General features: G+C 41.7%; 1 protein-coding gene across 5 annotated transcripts in view; it reads right to left on the reverse strand.

Annotated features, from left to right (window-relative positions):
* The window catches only part of LOC140318412 (mitogen-activated protein kinase kinase kinase kinase 4), a 56,240-nt gene extending 42,766 nt beyond the window's left edge, over window positions 1–13,474 (reverse strand). For all 5 annotated transcript variants that reach the window (XR_011917827.1, XM_072396226.1, XM_072396225.1 and 2 more), the window contains exons 1-5: window positions 13,292–13,474; window positions 12,287–12,352; window positions 3,613–3,669; window positions 1,245–1,370; window positions 975–1,085 (exon numbers count right to left, since the gene is read on the reverse strand). Coding sequence is in view for 4 of the 5 variants with exons in the window: in XM_072396226.1 (XP_072252327.1) it covers window positions 975–1,085; window positions 1,245–1,370; window positions 3,613–3,669; window positions 12,287–12,352; window positions 13,292–13,348 (417 nt within the window). In the remaining variant the exon portion in view is untranslated. The remainder of the gene's footprint in view (window positions 1–974; window positions 1,086–1,244; window positions 1,371–3,612; window positions 3,670–12,286; window positions 12,353–13,291) is intronic.
* Window positions 13,475–21,929: the final 8,455 nt, after the last annotated feature.

Genomic DNA, 21,929 nt, shown 5'->3' on the forward strand with positions numbered 1-21,929 from the left:
AATATTTGCAAAGCATTGCATTCTGTTTTTCTTTAGATTTTACACAGCGTTGCAACCTTCTTGGAACTGGGATTGAACAGCCGTTATTGTTAAAACAAAGCTCGCTCTAAAGGAAAATCCCTTCTTTTCTGAGCGTATTTTATCATATAATGTGTCACTTGGCCACATATTGCTGTAGTCAAAACCCCTTCCACTACAGAGTTGAGCAACCAGTTGTTTTTTCCTAGAATGATTCATTTCTGGACAACAACAGTAAGTTTGAATATCTGCAAAATCTTTCCAGCTAAATCATCCTTACAAAAGAAGAGGAACTGTATTCGGCCGTTTTCCTTTCATTCATCAAAAGAAGGATGGAAATACCCAAGATGGAGCATGTGATGCAAAAATCCGCTGAGGAGTCCACTAAAGAGATTAAACATTGTGTTTGGCCTAATAAGGAGACAGTAACCTTCCTCAGATAATAAATCTACGAAAGTTTCTCAGTAGTTTAAAGGTTCCAAACGAACTGCCATAATGAATGAAAACTGATTAGCCTTTTCTTTTTCCAATTTGTGGAAAATTTGACCAAAACTTGTTCTAAATAGCTCAAAATAAGCACTTGAGTACTCAGCGAGCGGCGTAATCATTTTCGGTTGTTGCTTTCGGGTTGATCTTGGATGTGGTGTTCTACACCAAAATGCAACAACAAAGCATAATGAATTCACTACAGCTCTGATTAGTGCTTGTGGCTGGATTCTTCCCCGCCAACATGATGCCAGAGTCTCATCAATACTGCAGTGTTTGGAGCAATCCTTTGTACCGAACTGAAAAACACATGTAACAGTCGAGACTGATGTGCATGAAACCCCTCCCCAACGCAGTGACGTGTATTTATGGCTAAGTGAGAATCTGCCGGCGTACAGCTCTGTCTGGAGGCAGCAGCTCGTCCTCCACACCAGGCAGATATGGTGTGTGTGTGTGTGTGTTGACCTCACCCTGAGCACCTCTCGGCAGATGTAGGCAATCCAGTCCTCTTTCAAACAGTTTCCCTTCGTCTTTTTCACCAGGTCCGTCACGGAGCCGGCTCCACAGTACTCCATCACTAACTGGACGAACAAATGAGGAGACGCTTATCAGACGCACAGGTGTTTGCCAACTCTAAAAAACTGCAAACGCTCCCGCCTCAGCGGCTGAAAATTCAACAAATGAAATGGTAGAAACACATCAAAGGCAGAGGGGAACGCTTATTTATGAGGAAAACAAACCCAGAGTTGGTGGTCCTGTCCAGCAGGGCCTTTCTTAATAAAGGCTCCATAATAAGTAGCAATGTTCCTGTGGTGGGAGTAACTTTTCAACATATTGATTTCCAGTTTGATCTCCTCCTCTTCTTCCTGTCCATAAGATCACAGAAAAAGAGAGAGAGAGAGAGAGAGATATTAAAGGTCATAGAAACACAAAAGATCCCATCAGTACTGTCGATGTAAAACCTTTTTCTTTTTGCACATGGAGTGCATCTCCAGTGAGAGTGTGTCCCTTCTATAGGACCCCATGTCAGCTGGAGCAGAGAAGGAGAGACGAGGGCGATGGGTAGAGGAGCTGGATGTGTTTGTTCATCAGAGAAGAAGAAACACCATCTCAGCAGGGAAGTAAAGGCAGAAAATTAACTTTCCCCTCCGTGCTGCAGGCTCGGTGTGGATGTGGCAGTCAGTGTGAGTGGGCAGATGGTGGCCGAGGTTAAAATGTATCAAACCCAACCAGTTTACGATGCTGGAGGTTAAAGGTTAGAAGCTAAATAAATGGAAAGTTGCCATTTTAAAATGAAACTGTGAATAGTTTCAGTTTTTACTGGACTTCTCTACCTACCTGCATGGGTTTGATTTCATTATTTAGTCTGTTTATTATTCTTTCTGTTATTCGGTTATTTTTGGTGGATAAATTGTAAGAGATTTTGAAAAACGACCATCTATGTTTTCTGAAGAACCTTTTAGTTTGGCTGCATTACCTCAAAAGCATCTTATGAAGAAATTAGAAAGGCTCGTCTTGGTGTACCATCGTAGTTTAATTAGGGTTTTCAGGTGTTTCTCATAAAACGTCTCATTTACATCAGATGAAACCCTACAGTAATCATCCAAATAAGTCGTGTAAAAAAGAAAGCGCAGCCTCTTAATACCATGGTTACACTAAGCCATTCGTGTTCAGTCTTTTTCTAACTGTTCTGTCATGAACTTTAACATTTGACATGCTAACAGAGGCCAGAAGAGTCTGATCTGTAACTTCTGGTATTTTTTTAACCTTGGGGGTGAACTTGCTGGTCTTGAATGTTCTCCACAAATAAATAATATATGTCTATCCATATCTATGTATAGCTGGAGTCTAGCTCAGGCCCAGCCTTTTGCTGCAGTCCACTTTAGTCAGGACGGCGGTAAATTAAAGTGCTCTCCTGTCCGGAACTTGTTGACTGTGTTGCCGTTGAGAGGGGAACGGAGTGAGGTTGTCTAATGGATTGTAAGGTTCAACTGCTTCAATGACAGAGGCACCCAGCGGAGCCACATCCTCAGCGTAACAATCTCACGTTTGCAAACGTCAGAAAACTGCAGCGTCATTGTTTGAATTGCTCCCAAAGCAAAATCTTTAAAAAGGACGACATTCTTCAAATAATATCCTGTGTTGTGTCTTTTCAGGGATAATGTGAGACGGGAAAAGAAAAGCAGCTGCTGGTGGAGAGATCTTTTTACCGTGAAATATCATTCACGCCATTTTCATACTCATCAGCCCAATCTGTAACCGCTCAGGCTTTATGGATGGATGGGGGGGTGTCATTCAGGGAAATCAATCACATCACGATACAAAGGTTTCATTTTAAGAGAAAGCAGATCAGTCAGAATGACTTTGTGCTGATCCGCTGTTCTGAGGAGACCCAAAAGAAGGGAACACCTTTTATAGCACTTAAAGGTTCCCCGCAGTAACCTCTACTACTGACGACTGCATCAGAGATAGCAAGCGTACAACTTAGGCTTGTGCTGTTGCCTTTTATGTATTTAAATGTCTCCAGAGTCCTTTAATTGTTTAAAGATACTTTGTGCTGTAGATGGAGAAATGTGCAAATCACTTCCAATCTTTTGTTTTTAAACTTTCAATCGTTTCCACACATCTGCGGACCAACCGGAGAGCCTCCGGCTCCTCTTCGCCCCTCGAGGACTTGACGGCTGCCGCGACGATACGACTGAGATTGCCTGTTTGAAACATCTTTTTTAACAAAGCGTTACATTGTTCGAACCTTTTCAAAAAATCCGTTGCGGCCCTGAAACGGAGAAATTGGCAAACTGAATAAACGGAATGAGAAAAGGCCTGAAATCTCTTTGGCTCGTGCTGCCTGCGATGACATAAAAGTCAAATAACTTCCAGAATAAATAATAAGAAATCATTTTCTGAGTGAGGGTTGATAGACAGGAGGATTGACATTTTGAAAGATTAACCCCAAAAAATGAAAGGATGAAACCAGATAAATCGGGAGTACTTTGAAGTGTGAACCAACTGGGAATGTCAGGAGAGCGGCAGGTTGATAAACACACAAAAGATGAGGGACAGAAGAAGCAAAGACACACATACAGAGTGTTTACAGGCCACTTTTACCTCCGTAACCTCCATGACTTTGATGGCTGCCAGTTGACCAGTCTTGACATGGCGACCCTGGCGGAAAACAAGAAAGAGGAGTCACGTCACAACCGATCCAACAGAATGAGCACCCAACAAGAAGCAGACATTCCAACTCCTGACAGCAAAGTGCTTTGACAGGAGCAGTAGGTGAGGAAAACGGAAAGTGAGCTGCGTCGCTGCCTCGTGGAGCAGCCCCAGTCCAGGTTAAAGAATCAAATGTGCTCTTCCCTCCCACACATTGCAATCTCTGATTCTCTGATCTATGATTGTCAATGTTTGTGGACAAGGCTACGAGAGAAAAACTAAACATGACACCAGAAGAGAGCGAAACAAACTGTAAAGGAGGGAGCGAGCCATCAAGGAGGCCCAGAGCTGTGAAGCTCAGCCAGGTGAGAACGAGGAAAAGTGAAAAACCGACAAGATGCGAGACTAGCTGCTCTACGAGCCTTTAAAGCTGCGATGTCTGACGAGGCTCTGAGGCCTGAGGGTCTGACACATGCAGCGTGGTCAATCAGCCATTACAGAGTTTTAAATCATATATTTACTTCAAAGAACAATGAGATGTTCAAAAAGTTTATGAAAACGAGCAAAATGCTGATTAGCAGAGGCGAGACACACGTAGCTGCCTTTTCCCATGAGCACAGAAACATTCTATCCTGATTAAATTTGTTGCTGCAAACGGAATGCTGAGCGGGTGAAGCTAGAAGAAGAAGAAGGAAGCATTAAAGCACGGACAGGAAGTGCAAAGGCACAAAGAAAGTAACAGAGCATGAAGGATGCAGCCATTGTAAAATTCTGTGCTGATTGTTTTTGTGGTTTACTTTCCCAAGTAAAGGCACGTGGGGGGGGGGGAATAGTTGGTGTTTCCTGGTTAGAACAGCTGGAATTCCAAGTGTAGAGGAAAGGGTGGCTGCACAAAATGATGCTGTCTGGAAATGTCTGATGGCGTAAACTCCCAAAGACAGTGGACATACATTTTTTCCCCTGAAATGCCCTCATCATAAGAGGAGCGTTTGTGGGCATAAGAGTTCCGTGACATCCCAAGTTCTTGTGACCAACAACGCAGGGAAAATGTGGCAGAAGGAAACGTTCCAGTGGAACGCTGCGAGTGCTGCTCATCAGAAAATGTTGCCGTGAAACACACTCCAGCAGAGATTCCACTCACACTCATCTCCGCTCTGTACTGACTGTGAGATGCACCCCGTGAGGCTCACCGACCCCTCTCCATTCTGGCCTTGGTCCCGCCCCCACGCTGAGGGCACCGTCTCCATGACTGCAGAAAGCTGTGGCGTGCGAGCAGCCGCTGGCCTGACTGGGATAAATAAAGGAAACGTCCTTCCTGCCCCGTCAGACTCAGTGGTGTCTGCAGGCTGGCACCACAACTCTCCCACTACTGCCAGCTGAGCTACTTATCAACAACATGCAGCACAAACACACACACACACACACACAATTAAACAGCTCACTGCTCTCCATCAGAATTAATTGGAGAAAGCGTAGCTTTTTCTGACACTGAAGTTCAGTAAATCACACATGCTAAATCACGCACACACACACACACACTCTTGCGAGGGGAACGGAGTGTGTTTCCGTCACTTGTTCTGTGACACACGCGCACAAGATGGCAGAATAAGGGAGCACGACAAACACTGTGTCTGTGAAAAGGTTACCGCGATGTATTCGTGTAAAATGCTAATCAGAAACAGAGACATTTCCAATGCAAACGACAGCAGGACGCAGGCGAGGAACACCAACTGTGCCTCTAACATCTGACTCTGCGCAAATCTGTCCGCCTCAGTCTCATCTGCCTCTTTGCACCTGTCCCCTGACTTTTAGACCTTCGCAGAGAAGGAAATTTTCCCCTGAGAAACAGATCTTGACCAGGTGGTTTAAAGACTCCAGGCATTCACCAGCTGGCACTGAATCGCCAAACAGCTGCACGGATTTCCAATATTTTGGGTCTAAACCTTCAGAAAGCTCAGTTAGAACTAAGATAAGGTTGCATGAGGTTGCCAGGGGGACGGGCTGTTATCAGCTGGCTCAGTCGCGGTTATGCTGGGTGATTTCTTTCTGTCGGCTGCTTACATTAAGCAAACCCCTTTCACATGAGCGTATGTTAAAATAAAACTGAGTGCAGCAGTGTCTCTGTTGCTCTGTCACGTCTGCAGTCTGGGAAAATGTTGGCTTCAGCGTGATCAAAAACCTATATTTCAACTATTTGCTTACAAAAGCGTTATCACGTTTTTCTCATTTTTATTCATGCTCTGAGGTGAGTTAGAGGAAGCACTGTGCCACTGTCCCAGATCTCTGCAGGATCTCTGCTACTCTGTGCACACTGTGAGCCTAAAGGGAACTTAAGGGAACAGTTTCATTTACTGATCTCAGAGAAGAAGGAGAAAAAAATTCGATCTCAAATCAAAAACTGGGTTCAGATACTGTGAGTCTCTACTCTTTTGTCAAATCGATGCTGTTAGTATAGCTCTGCTCGGTTATCAATGCACTGAGTCCAATAGCTGGGATCTTTCGTCCAACATCTTTTAGAATCAGCTCCACCTTGAACTGTACATTTCCAGTTCCAGCTGCCACTGCATAAAGCGGCTCAGCACAGCAGGGTTAAATTAAAAAACCTGCCACCGCCTGGCGTTTTGGGGCTGTAAAGTGAGCTGGACACGCAGCAGCACAAAAGAACATGCGCTCATATTGCAGAAGCCGACTTTCACCAGCGCGAGCTCAGAGTAGAATCGGCCCAGAGGTCTTTGTCAGGCTGACTCTCTTTCCCAGCAGCTTTGCTGCAGTGCAGCACAGCTGGATGTGTATTGCTATATATTTTCTAGTCGTAGTTTTGGCATTTAAAAGTTCAGAAAGGAGGCCAGTTTGTTCTGTGTGTGTTCAAACGGCTGGACTTCCCCATATTCTCAGTGCTCCACCACACAGGGGTAATCAGCTCCAACCACAGCTCTAACCCTCTTGGGGGGGGCTGCTTTCCTTTTCTCTTGCTCGTTTTCATCAGCCTCTCTCCCTCTTCCTTCCTCCTCTCCTCTGTCTCTCTGGCTTTCACCTCTGCCTTCCTTCCTCTGCCCCCTCTCACTTTCCTCTCCATTTTTCCCTTTTGTCTCTCTCCCACTCTTTCTCTGTTGCACATCTAACAAACACGGCTTCTCCACACCGTGCTGACGGATGGCTCCTTTCTCTCTCTGTGTCACTTCAAACCTCCACCCACTCCTTCTTAGCTCTGAAACAAAGCTTCCTATTTTAGAAAATAAAAGACCATTCGTTTCACTTTTTGTACATTTCCAATTGTGTGTAATAGAACCATTTTAAAAGGCTTTATGGAGCTCAGATGTCAAACTTTCGAGGAAGAAACTGTGAATGTTTCGACAGAGGAACTGCTTTTGGGTTTTCCTCGATGAAAACCCTCTCAGTGCCTTTGCTGAGACTCAAAAACAGAAAGTTTCGAGCTGCTAGGGTGCAAAAGAGGATTTTCTAGTTAGTCAAAGCCATCGTGTTTGGAAATACATTTCTTTTGCATTTTGGTCAGCACATCTGAACATGAGTAGGCCGGAGTGATGATATGTGCATTACAGAAAGGGAAGCGATGCTAATGAAACCAGAGAGAAGTGAGGAAGTGTAAGTGATTCACTCTGGGAATGGTATTAAAGCCAGCTGTTGCACGGTGTCACCGAGAGGCAGAGGAGGCTGAAGTGAAACTGCAGAGCAAGCGCACACCGCTTTGACCTTTCGCAGATTGACCAAAATATCCTGTAAAAGTCTGAAAACCAGTGTTACATTTAGGTTTCAATGTACGCCACTTTTGCTACTGAGAGCACCGAGCCGTGCGCCAGCGAAACACTATTCCAAACTATTCTTCCGAGTCGCATTCGGTGATGATAACTGCAATGTGCTGTCGCACTGTGGGTCAGAAAGTGACACTTTGGTGCTGTAAGTGTCGTCACTCTCGTGTCACCATTTCTGAGGAAAGAGCAATGTTGCATCAGGTCAAAGCTTTAGCGGAGTTTGTCATTTGCACTTAAAAACGCACACACACAGATGACTCCACAGCACTGCATTGCAGGGAAGGGAAGTTCCTTTTGCAAACAGGGAAACGCCCTGAGTCTGTGTCTGTGTGTGCCTGTGTGTGTGTGTGTGTGTGTGTGTGATGATGCGTTTATGGTGAGGGAGAGATGCACGGAAAGCGTACTAACAACCTCGAATGCAGCATTACACGAACACGCTTTTGCTTTGTGGCTTTAATAAAACGCTGTTGTTACTGTGTGTTTTATTTTTGTCAGGGTTGGAGCTCTCTGTCCCGAGGCCACCGAAGGACTCCGACCGCCATGTGATCGCCACAACACATAATGCAGCCTTTAACACTCATGTGCATTACATCCCCCCGCGTGAGTTTGTCGAACTTGTAAAAGAAAAGTTCCACATAAATCCTTTTAAAGTAAGAACATGACCAAAATGAGTGAGGCTAAATCAGTGGAACCGTGACCTTGCGTGTCTGCGTTTGTATTAATGAGCATATTCTCACAGCGGGATCACTGAGAGTCGAAGGATTTATACTCTAGGAACCTGTCGACTAGTCCAGGGTTTCACTTCTTGCCTTTAAACTATTCCTACTAGTAATTCACTGCTTCCAGCATGCCAAAAACTACACGGGTGGAGTCTGCTGTACTGAATGTCACCGACTGGTCAAACACACGTTTCATTATGATATGAAAACCAAAGCAAAACAAAAGAAAAACAGCCTTTTATGAGATCCCCCCATCTTTGGAAAAACGGGTCACGTCTTTTATTAAGAATCTCAAATCTCCCTCGACCTTCGCATCTGCACTTCACCTTTTTTTCCCCCCTTCTTTCCAACTATCTCTGAAACATGCAACGATGTTCTCAAGATTCGTGGAAAAGTGATGTTTCAGTCCACATGGGGCTTTCTAATCTAATAATAACAGTTCCGAAGACGTTGGCCGAGGCGTAAATGCAAGTGTGATGAAGATTCCCTGAGTTCCTGAGTAGTTCCTGACCTCTCAGGGGAAGTTTGGATGGAATGGCCTGATTGTATCCAGTCCTCTGCAATCAGCCTCTCCTAACAGTGTCTGTTTTAGCATTTCAAAAATCCTGTCTGCCTAACAGGGGGTTGTTCCGCTGAAGCCAAACAAAAATGAGTCCCAGTGTCGGATTAACATAATATCTGTCTGCTAACGACCAATTAGTGGGTCAAGAATAAATCCGTGTGCCCACATGCTGCGCTGCATGAGTCACGAGTCATGAGTTAAGCGCAACAATCAGCTCCTGATGTTAGACGCAGGTCGACTGCGGAGCTTCGCTTTATAGCAGAACTACGACCCCGACTACCAAACAGTTGGAACGCTGCGTAACCAAATGCAACGATTTGCGAGTCTCATAAACCGATATCCTGTTCACAATAGAAAACATATCAGAGGTGGAAAGTGAGACGTTTTACCGTCTCGTGGAAAATATGAGCTCATCTTGAATTTGGCGTTAGCGGCGCTGCGCCACAAAAGTAGGGCAGGGGCGAGAAAAGGCTGAAAAAGTAACTGAAAACAAACAGTTGGGTTTTTTTAGAGCTGCTGTAAGGGGTTGGGTTCGCTGGCATCGGGTCAGTAACATGACTGCGTGTGCAAAGAGCACCTCGGAGAGGCAGAGTCTCTCAGAAATAAAGATGTTGGGAAATCTGACATCTTTCAGACAAGAACGGGACAACGTTCCTGCCCCAAAGCGCCGGCAGCTGGTCTCCTCAGCAAAGTGTTGTTAAAAGAAGTGGCGATGCCAAACGGCGGTGAACACGGTCCCGTCCAAACTTTTTTACAGACATATTCCTCCCATCAAGGTCAAGATGAGCGGATATTTTTCACGAACCGTCTGACGGTCAACCTTTGATACGTTTTCTATGTTTTACTGTGAATAAAATATCGGTGTATTAGAGGTGATCGGATGCTTTCTGTGCTGTTGTTTCTTGTTCTTTTTACATTTCACACAGCGTCCCGACTCTTTAGGAATCGGGGTCGTAATTGGCAACACACAGCTGGTTTACAGCGGACGTGCCGTTAAAACTACACACGTAAATATAACTGTGGGATTATTGGCTGCCAGAGTTTCCACACGGAGTCATGGCCAACCTGCCTTTTGTCCTCACTTAGCTCTCCTCCAATCAGACCAGCTTCTCCACGTGGGTTGCTCAGAGAAGCTCCACACCACAAATGTGCGTCGGTTAGATGTCACAGAGTTCCACCCAATTCTTTCAACTTTGCCTACCTTAGGCCGTTGCCAACAGTTTAATAAGTTATGAGCATTCTATTTGATTCAACTTGAACCCTGTCACATCTCAGTTTGTGTGCCTGACCTCATCTAACCCCACCCTAACCCTTAACTCCACTTATTTCTGTGGTTTTACAGTCGGCTCCTCTAACCTTTCGCCTCCTCCCAGCCTTTGTACAGCTAAAAACAAACAAACTGACATAATACGGGCACGCTTGACAGTTCAACAAAGATAATAGTATCTCCATGCTTCACGTGGGACAGAAACCAAGATGCTATGAGCTCAAAATCCCAGCTGGTTAATCAGCCAGAGATTCAACAAATAATTCTAGTATTTTCTACTGTACAAACTACATGTACAGTATTGTGCAAACATTGTGCTTAATGTCTTTGTGTGCAAGCAGCAAATGTCCAAATACAACATTTTAACGACCCCCAGAAAGCCACTTTAAGAGATTACAAGAATTTCTGGCTGCTTGGAAGATAACATATAAAGAAAATACACGTTCAGCTACAGTTGTGATGGTGAGATGTGGTGGCAGAAGCAGTCTTTCATTAAGATGCACGCAGCACTGATGGACTGACTTAAAGTCCCGATCAGCTGTCGCTGGATTTCCTGTTCACCTCCCATTGCTACACATTCAAAATGTACCGTAATGACGCAGAGAAATAAACAAAGGAAAAGCCCAGTTGCTTTGTCAGCATCTCCTGCGTTGCATCAGTCCACAACTGGCTGTTTCTGCCAAGGGTTTTATGTGTGTGCGTACATCAGTTATTGTTCTGTAGACCCTGTTCCTGTTCTGCTTTGCCATGATGGGACTCACCCGCGCACACAAAAACAGATACACACTCTTACAAACGCTTTTAAAAGATAGTTCTAATCAAACTGTCTGCTAACGTGTCACACTGTTAGAATTACTCTGCTTACAGCAGCACTAATAAACAAGAACAACGTGCAGATAGACTGCGGGCTATTAACAGCACGGGAAATGCAGCCAATAGGCAGGAAACGTGATGAGAGAAGCAGCCACTGATGGTTTAGAGGGCAACAAAACCTGCCCTTATTATCTGCCTGCAAAACATGTTACTTATAAGCTTATTTTGCAAGTACTTTAGATCAGGATGACAGGACACAGGGAGGAGAGGCTTCACATCAAAACCAAAATCTTCTCAGGTTAATACACTGTCTTATGAGGTAGATGCAACCTTAAATCGTTGGAATCACGACCCTAAGTCAGCCTCAATGCTCAAAATGATGATATGACCTGGCAGCCATTCCTTCTTTATTTTGAGTCTGGATTAAGTGTATAGCCCACCTATTTAAATGTCTAAATTCTCATTTTTTATTCTTATTTCACTTCTATTCTTTATGCATTTGACTTTTTATTCATTTCTGTGATCTTATTTATATTTATTTGCTTGCATATCTGATATCCGATTGGTCTGCCTTGCCAGTGAAATCAATTCTGTACATCTTCTCTGCCTTCCCCTTCTTATTTTTGTCATCTTATAGTTCCTGCTGTCCCTACGTGTTTTGTCTTCTGGTGCAATGTTTATATATGTTCATAAATACTTAAAAGTCAATAAAAAGATTTGAATAATATTAAGTCAGCCTGAATAGAAAAAGGCTCCTCACGCAGCCGTGTTTGCTGGCCTGGCCCTTGTTAAGGCGTCGTGGAATTCGAGTCACAGGATGAAATTTGTGAATTTTTTTACGACTGTGTAAAGACCAGTGCGGGACTCACTGTCCTGCACATCTCTTGCAACATTTCCTCTTTCAGGAAATCAAGTGGCGGTAGAGGCACACACACCCACCTACTGTCTGACACACATTCCCGCACAGAACAGCATGCAGACTTTGTGCAAGTACTGCAATGCTGCTCGTATTTACCCCCCCCAAATGGCAGGTAGAAGGGCGGTCATGTTGCAAATAAATCTAGTCTTTTGACTCTAATCAAAATGCATCTAAAACTGACCCCTCATTAAAGCCTTGTGCTGCATAGTCATCATGAACCCCAAAGGACCGTCAATTTTCGAGTGCTAAAATCTGGAACGAGCTCACATAAGAAGGGGAAAAAAAACAGCAGCAGTTCACACACACACAACCAGCTGCAAAAAAAAAAAACCTAAAAAAAGTAAGACCACACACCTCCTGCAACCTCAAACCACACATACTCGCATATAGACAAACAGATATTGCGATAAGGAAGTGAGCCACACCCAGGGCCTTTAAAGATGCTGAAGATGCTTGTGTGTATGTGAATCTGTGAGTTCTCGCCGTAACAGCTACAGGATATTTCAGTCAACCGAAATGTCTTCACGCCACAAACTGGAAGTGGCGAGTGAGCTTTACGAGAAACGACTCGCTCACCTTGTACACCTGGCCGTAGGTCCCATTGCCGACCACCTCGACCAGCTCGAAGATCCCTGCTGGATCCTACGGAGAGAGAGAAAAAAAAGCAGGAGTTGTGAGAAGCAGCTAGTGGGTTAGTTCTCACAGCTGAGCAAACAGCTGAGTTTACCAGTGCAGAACAGGAAATGCTACATTGCAGCAAAGTCATACAGCAAGTTCATGCCAAGCAGAACTCTGACTAAACGGCTCCGAGCGCTCAGGGGTGAGGGCAGATGGAGAACAACCATGTGCAGCCGTCCTCAGATGGGGAGATGACAGTGCATGTGTGGATAGGAATTTAAGCAACTAGGAAGAGAAATATCATCGTTATAAATCACGTTTTTGCTTTATTTTATTGTATGATCTGAAAAAACAAAAGACATGTTATCAATCAGGAGGTATACCATGCATATATATGTGTGTGTTCTTCTGTGAAGAACTCACACACACACACACACACACATTAGTGCCAACTGCACTAATCAATATACCAGATCAAATAAATTAATGACTTCTTGAACACCAATATGCACTTAAATACAGACTTAAGTAACATGGGGTGGAGGAAAAAGTTCAACCAAACTCTGTGCCAGGAACCTTTTTTTTTTCATTTTTCCCCACCATCAATTTCTAGATTCATTGTTACACTTCTAGACGTGGGCCACTTGTTGCACGTTAACTTTTCAGCAAGTCCAACAAAGGAAAATGCCGTGTAAACACTGTTTCTCGTCCAGCTCTCACCCAACGGGACACGGGGCTGCCACAGAGAGGAACTTTACAGGATAAAGCGCATAACACGCAGAGTTAACGCTCTAAGTTTGTCAAGCACTAAGTCACCGTGAGACGAGGCAAAGAGTAAAGATGATTAGCTGCTTCGAAACTTGACGGGAGTTTCAAGCAACAACTTTTACTGAGCCAACCCGCAAAATCCTACAGTGTTTACTCAAACATTTTACTGGAAAAGCAAGACATTTCTCTACTTACTCTTAGAGCGGCGAGGTCTATACTGTCCAGACTTCGAGTGGTGTTTTCTCTCGACATTGCTGCCAGTAGTTTTTGTCAGCGGGTAGATATTTGTACATAAGACATGGACGGTCGGACTTTCTCCTCTAACGGTGCAAAGTAACGGGTTTTTCTCTCCTGAGGTCCATTCTGAAGTTTAGCTAGCTACATCAAGCTGGGCGGTGTAAAACGGACCGTTTCCGGTTACACCTTTCAGAATACGTGCTTCGTGGGAACTTGGATTTTTCTTCGATTTGAGTTTTAATTTTGCTCCGTTCAAAGGGGATTAAACATGGATTGAAATCAAAGTGGCGTGAGCATTTCATCTGACCGCGATACAAACGGTTCTAAGGACTTGAACGCCTGCCTCGGGTCCCACAACTTCTTTATCCCTTTGACTCTGAAGCCTAATTTTGAAACGAGAACCAGTCTGTTTCCGGTTACAATTGCATAAGTACATTTTTGACACTGGTTCGTGTGTTTTGCTCTTAAGATTTTTTTTGTGAGTGACTCTTTGGGGGAAAAAAAGACATTCAGGAAACTCTTGAAAAGAGAAATCTTTGCGGTTTTACACTAGTTAATAAAAATCTGTATTAGATAAGTGCATACATTTATCGATAACAATAATATCAATTATACATATACATAATTTAAGAATTTATTTTTCCCCCCTCTTTTACATCTTCAAGCACAAGATACAGAAACATGTACAACTGGTTTTGTCATGTTATATTAAGAAAAGAACAGATGTCAATAATGATGCTTAGAGAACAGGATGGTGACATCAGCTGAACTTTAAATAATGTCACCAGGGCTGTACTTGTTCCTGTTCGGGTAGTACGGAGGATAGATGCAACAGTGATGTTCCAACATCGAATCACAGTGCAGTGGAGAATACTGGGGCTGAATTGTACCTGAAATACCTGCAAAGCTGCCCTTTTCATTTTCTGAAATCAGTCTGATATCAGTTTAAATTCTCTGGAAGCCACTACCTTGTTAGCTACAGACAAACTGAAAAAATAAGCTGTACTCTGGCCTTCAACTCTTAATGCCAGTTAATTAGATAATAAGACACAAGTCGCAGCAAACTGTGGCAGGTGTACGTATGACCTTGTAAAACGATTACATATTATTAGACTACACAAGTGTGAGTTACAAAACTGGGGCAAAAAGTATAGCTGATGTTCGCATCCAGCAGGCAAGGAGGGTCATTGTGGTCATTTGTGTTTGTAAAGAAGTGCATATTTGCTTGCTTTATCAGCCTCTTATGCTAAAGAACTATACACTTGGTTCTCTCTGTCCATTTGCAGTGTATTTGGGATGGATTTGGGTTTATCATTATCAAGATAACTCTAAAGGTGCCTCTGTGAAAAGGTTGCATTTTATTCAGGGGAGCACAAATAAAAAAAAATTGTTTTGTTAGCCTTTGCTGTGCAAACCAAATATGTTTTCCTAAACCTAAGCATATCCTTTTTAATTTACTAAACTTGACCAAGTGTTTTTTTTTTCTTTTGCATCTTTTTGGAGCATATACCAAGGAATCTCACCAAACTTAGTCGGAAATAGAAAGTTAAAAAACATATCTTAACCTAAAACCAAAGCCTTACAAGAGACATAGTTATAATATCCCAAAAAGCATCTAAAGAATGAGGAAATAAAACAATATTTCCAATGAACAATCAAACCACAGACTCTTTTTTTGCACCCCTACTGTCCCCTGGGTTTTCTCAATTCTTGAAATGAGTAAGGGAATCAACGTTTCCACCTCAGAGAGAGAATCTGTGAGTCAGCTGAGTCAAACAACCATGTTTTGGTACATTTTCAAACATTTGTTGCAGGCCTGATAAAAAAAATAAGCTCTCTTGGTCATTGAATTTTTACCGTTTCAAAAACGAGCTAGCTAACATGACCATTAGCTGTTTTGGGTTGTGTACATAGACTTTTTTGACAGTCTATGATTATGCCTTGTGACTTTTTAAGTAAACTGTCCAGTAAACGCCTCATATTCACCATAGTGCTTGGGACATATGCTCAAATGTTCAAGTAGTATCTTTTTCTTTACCCTGTTCATGCAAAAAACTCATGTAACTCATATAAATGGTATTGTACCGTATACACTGTTATGTCATATTGAATATAGCTCCATTACATCCCAATATCTTGTCATTTCACACATGTAATTGTGTTTTTAAGTATAAAATCAGTTGAAGTGATGGAGCTTGACATTCCAGTCTCCTGATTGAACCAGTGACTCACAGTCAGGATGGTGAAATAAGGCTCATTATGTGGTGGGACATTGTCACTGTGTGTGTGTTGGTGACAAACAGAAAGCAGGGCTATGCCAGAGTTCTCTGTAGGAGAATGAGAGATGGCAAGTGACTCTCTTGCACCCTCTGTATGCGTGTTTGTGTGTGTTTGTGACAAATTAACGAGGAAGAGAGGGGAGAGTGGATGGCTGTGAGAGTGTAGTTTGTGTGCGTTAAGTCGCAGTGAAGAATAGTCTCTCTGTGGTCTCAAACAGTAGCCCTGTTCACACCAGGGTCAGCTGCCTACAAGCACACACACACACACACAAACACACACTTTCACTATTTGTGAACTTGTACGTAACCTGAACAAGACAACATTCTGTGAGACAACTGAATAAAAAAATTCCAGAGTAATAGAAGTTATTGGTCTGTGTCTCTCCGCCAACATCATTTCTGTCTTTCTATCTGTGTGTGTATGTTGTTGTTGCTTATTTGCAGAAAGTCAATATATAAGGTATTTTGTGTCAAGAGGAAGTTGACATTCCACTTATCTGAACCATTTCTCGAGGGAACTTGCACACATACACACACAAACATGTATACAGCAGTGATAAAACGATGCGTACGATCATGCTATCAGTTCCTGCGAGACAAAGACAAAGGCTTTTCTTACTTTAACTGGCACATGAGACCAATTTTTACTCCACTTTTACCACATTTTTTCTAACTTACAATGCCTATACATATCCGTCTGAGAAAATAACATGCCTAACATAACTAGATGGGGGAAAAAACACCCAAACAAACACTTAGACTTATTTCTTACTGAATTCACTTCTTCAAGTCATCAATTCAGATTTAACACATTTAACACATCAGGACGCTGGTTTGGAAAAAGAAAAACCTGGTGTGTTCTTGAACACACCTTGGGTTACAAAAACATTCAAACTTTTCATAAAATGGACCTTTCACAACTTCTATTACATCCTATTAAACTCCAGTTTCCAGCTAACTGGGTGACACGTCCCGATCCATCAGTGAAATACAACAATGTGGTGCAGGAAGAAAAATAAACCCATTCATTCAGTTTCCAAACCCACTTAATCCATTTCAGGGTCTCACGGAGCTGGAACCTATCCCAGAGAAACAGCACACAGCTTAGATTGGTCGCCAATCCATCACAGGGCTAACACAGAGACAAACATGACAGAAATCATAAATGCTCACACTTACTCCTCCATTTAGAATCAATAGTCAGCTAAGGGGTGTGTGTGTGTGTGTGTGTGTGTGTGTGTGTGGTGGTAGGGGGGGTCACGTTTGAGACCAGTTACTTCCGCATCAGAAAGTAAATGTTATGCAAAAAGAAAATAAAAGTGAAAAAAGAAAGACACATGAAGATTAACATTACCTTTTCATAAATGTCTTGGCCAAAGTGAAGTGTTACATTGTGGAATGTTAAGGTGAATGTCCCCGTTCTACCCGGCCTCGGAGAAACACACAAGATGAATGTTAAGGTATCAGTTCCCACTGTTCAATAACAGTCGCATTATTATTAACAGGAAGTTTATTCAGTCATTACATTCAATACAATTCATATAAATGGTTTTACAACATGAACATCTCCAAACATTTGCTGTTGGAACAGGCTCAAACAGAAGCAGAAGGCTTCTGCCCTCATTCTCATCAGTAAAAGCTCCCCACTGAAAATAATGTCAAAGAGTAAAAAAAAACCCAAAACACTCAGCTTTGAACCCTTTGAAAATGTTTTTTGAAAAATAATGAATTACACAATTTGACATTTATTTTGTTCCATAATTTGACCACAACTCTCTTGTAGTCTCCTCTGGCTTTGATAACTGACTTGTAATAACTTTGTATACCCCGACAATGTATTACTTGGTTATTTATTAAAACTATTGATTTAAAGTTGAACTATTTTAAAGGTGTATCCGAATAATTCCTCACAGTAAGATATTTAGGGTGATAAATGAACTATCAAGCTTTATGATTAAATTTCCCTTAGATGTGCACAGGATAGCTGTAGGCTTTGAAAATTTTCATTTAGTTTCATGAATATGTTTTCATGTAATTTTATAATCTATCATAATCCTAAGAAATGTTGTTTCAACATCTCAGACTTTTCTTTTGATTTAAAATCCTCATCTCTTTTGTTTTTACCATCCAAGTCAATTTAGTCAATTGACAACAAGTCTACTTGTAAAGATGCCCAGCTCACTTTCAACATCACACAAAAAACCCTTAAAATTATTCCTAGAGCAAATTCAAAAAAACAAAACAATGTGATTTGCAAAAAATATGTATTTTGAAAAAAATTGTTCCTTCATAAATATCATGAATTTAAAGAGGAAATAGCTGTGGACCAATCACTGGTCCCTACAGGTGACTTTCCTAAAACCTGACACAGAATCATTCATTCACACTCAGCTGTGTCTTTTCCGAACAGATTTTTTTTTAAAGTTTAATGGTGTGAGCTTGCACAAAATAACAAAACAACCTAAAATTTGAGGAAATAACCTAAATATTCCAAAAGAAAATTAAATTAAATACAGGTATCTTATCTATCCCCTTCCAGTAAACACAATAATGCACTGTCCTTTTTTAGTTAGTATTATAATTATAGCGACCCAAGTGTTAACTCCTCACAGTGGCCATCATGGCACCACTTGGCATAGTTTGGTCTGGTTGGGAGAAAAGAAATAAGCTGAGGATTACCTGGCATAGCCGAGAGCTGATTTAAAGATGGAGCCACTGAACTCCAGCCCAACCACCAACTGACACCTGTAACAACATTCAGAGGACAAACACAGCACCATAACAGCACCACCCAGAGGCAGAGATAGGTCATAGCACCACAATATAGTCCCACACATGCACAAGTGATATATCAAAGTCATAACACCAATCAACAGCTGATGGTAACATTAACTGATCCTAACTTCACCCAGTGATAACCAGTGGAATACTCTCAGAATGTACGCACTGTTGGCTATCTATTGCACCAAAACTGTGATAGCTAGCTTATTCTAGTTTCCGGAACTTAGCAACACATTGCAAGATGCTCACCACTGAAGTTTAGATTGTTCGTTATCCCTTTTTAAAAAAAAAAAAACATTTTAATACATTTGAAAGTCATGACATGGAGGGAATTTTTGTTGTCTTTCATCCCTACCATCAGCACATTAGCAATGGCTTCTTTGGTTGTTGGACAAACCACACAAAATTCGTACAACACACCCTAATACAGACAAAACCAACATTTCACTATATATCATAAATCCTGATATAGAGTGAACAGATAAAGCAGCAGTGTCATTGGCAAACGCTGACAAGATAATCTGACACAAGGTAGTTAAAATGATTTTCCTCCGCTGCGGCCTAAATGCAGAACTGCGCGTTAACTCACTTGTTCTGGACTTGGACGTGCTGAATGATGGCCAGTTCTCTCATTTAGCCTGACTTAACCTACATGTTTGATTATAAGACTACAGTGATGCTTTAAATATGAAAATGAACTCATATGAGTTCATATGAACTCTTGTGAATATTTTCATTTATATCCAAGTTAATATGACTTGAAACATTATCAGATTCACACACATGTCCTGAAAGTACACAAAGAGAATCCAATTAAACAAGTGCAACCAAGTTTAGTGCTGGGTCATTTATCTATGGAAGACAACAATATAGAATTTCACATACAAGTGGTAGGAGTATGTGAACGTTGCTTTCAGTATCTGGTGGGCCCCCACTGTGCAGCATTACCTGTATCCTAACGTTTCCCATAGTTTTTGATCAGTCTAAATAAATTCAGCTAATTCATCTGAAAATAACATCTTCAGCTCTGGCATTTTGGTGGATTTTGTTACATGAATGGTTCTCTTAAGGTCTTCCATAACATTTACTGTATATAAAATTAGGGGAATAAATGCCACAAAGTCCTGAAAGAAGATCATGTCTCCATTAAGATCAAAAGGAACTGGCAAGTAATTTTCTGTGAGAATAACATGTTCTTACATGGCTTAATATCTCACTGTGCTTTTTTCTATCTGAGAACATTTGGTTCATGTAAGTATGAAACTAACACAAGGGCATGATTGCACCATGTCACATTGTCAGCAAAAGTCAAAAGTCACGGATTTCATGATTTGGATTTTGTGTGCTGTTGTATTTCGTTAGTTATGTTTTCATTAAATGATACTGAATGTTAATTAGCAACTGCAGATAGTTTCAACGTTTTTCTCAAATCTTTTTGTTTTAGTATCATTCAATTACTGGCCACAAGAAGGTGCTGTTCCCTCGATTTGCGTGCCAATTTAAACATAACTGACACGTGACTGTGGCAGAGAGACCATAGGTACCAAACAACCGTACAGTGGCGCCGTTACAGTGCTGGTAACACAGTTTCTGGTTTCTTTATTCTGTGTTTCCCGGCCAAACTTGGAGACCCATTAACACATTTGTCATCTATTGATAACTATTATACTGTGGAGACTCTCAACCCTCTCTTGTCACTCTCACTCGCGCGCACACAGGCTTGCCAACGCCACGTCACATCTGCCCTTTCCTCTCACGGTCAGGGAAGAAGTCTTATTACGTTGGTGGCCAACTGAGCAATTTGGCTGCAACGCCGAACTTTCTTCCCAGGAAAACACCAGTGTGTATTACACAGCCCGTCCCCATTACATTGGGAGGAAGAGCTCGCGCTTATCACACCAGTTATATCACACGAAATTTGCATGTGAGACAAATTTATATTTATTTTATTTATGGCCTTAACTTGTACATAACATTTTCTGAGTTTCACAGTAGACCATAACATCCTACACACGGCTTAAATGAGTCAACTGCCTCTAATATATATATATATATATATTTATTTTAATTTTTTTTTCAAATAATTTTTCACAGGCTTCTGCATTAGCACCCTGTAAAACAGGATTTGTGCCAGCTTCAGATTGTATGGAAAGTGCTATACAAATAAAGACTGGCTGATTTAATTTCATGCTCTTTAAAGTTTTACTCTGGATGATGCTGTACAGTAGTGATGTGTCAGTCGCAAACGAGTCGGTTTAGAGAGCCGGCTTTTAAGTGAACGATGGTCGACGGACTTGAGTCGGCAACCATCTTTCTTTCTTTTTTTTTTTTTACTTTTCCCTTTCGCTGAGACGTGACAGGAGGAGAGGGAGGAGTGAAGATGAGAGAGGAGTGTGGTGCAAAGATGAGTGAAAACAGAAAAAGAAGAAGTATTTGGATACATTTTGACAGTTTGACAGCTTTGTGTAGCAGAGTGGTACTTCAAGCAAGTTAGAGAGTTACAACTGTTAGGGATTTTACAACTGTAAATGCAATTGGCTATCGCAATTTATTGAAATATAAGTGATAAATGTGTTCAAATACATATCACAAGTCAAAACAGCGCTAAATTTGGCTGAATTCTAAAAAGTATAAGAGGTAAAATAGAGAGCCATTTGGTAGCCGAAAGAGCCGACTCCTCTTGGTGAGCTGAGCCAAATGATCCGGCTCACTAAAAAGAGTCGAAATTCCCGTCACTACTGTATAGATGGATTTCTGTTCAGCGTTATCGCAGAGGTGTGTCACAGCCCCTTCTTTAGTAAAAGTAGACTGAGATCCACAAGTAGGTAAGTCTCTACAGTGCTTCCCCCATGACTTGAAATACAAGATACATTTTATTATTATTTTTTTTTGTAATGACACGGAGAACCTTCCTTTGCTTCTTTCTCTTCACCCACAAAAAGTGCATTCAGGCAGGAAAGCTCACTCTGTTAGCGACTTCAAGTCAGAGCAACATTGCACTCCGGACTTGCTCCAACATTCGTGGAGATGAAAATCACCAGCTAACTTTATCACAAAAAAGACATTTTCAAATATTCTGTATATTTTGTACTTTCTGAGTAACAGAACTCGCAAGTTGCATTTTAACAAAGTTGAGTTTCCTCTGAGATGTTTCTCAGTGGAATCCAGATAAGATAAAAAAAACATTAATCATGAAAACCTTCTAAGGACAATGAATGTCAGTCCACTGACTGTAAGATGAAAGGCTGCAGAGTCAAAATCAGCATCTGGTGAGTCTACTTTCAATTCTAAGAGACGTGAATGCAGCAAAAGCAATTCAGAAACGGAAAAGAAACCTAAGCAATTCAGAAATGGTATCAGAGAAATGACAAAACTGGAAAGGCAAAAACAGAAGAACGAAAGGAAAACCAACAAAACGAAAAGCAATGTGCAAAATAAGGATAAATAATATAAATAGATTTTAAAAAATCCATTTTGCATTAGTTTCTTTTGTTTCCACTGTTGTTAACGCAGATTCTGATTTCCACACTTTTTTT

The sequence above is a fragment of the Leuresthes tenuis genome, unplaced genomic scaffold (genome assembly GCF_036924035.1).
Source record: "Leuresthes tenuis unplaced genomic scaffold, fLeuTen1.0.hap1 SCAF_11, whole genome shotgun sequence".
NCBI classification, from domain to species: Eukaryota; Metazoa; Chordata; class Actinopteri; order Atheriniformes; family Atherinopsidae; genus Leuresthes; species Leuresthes tenuis.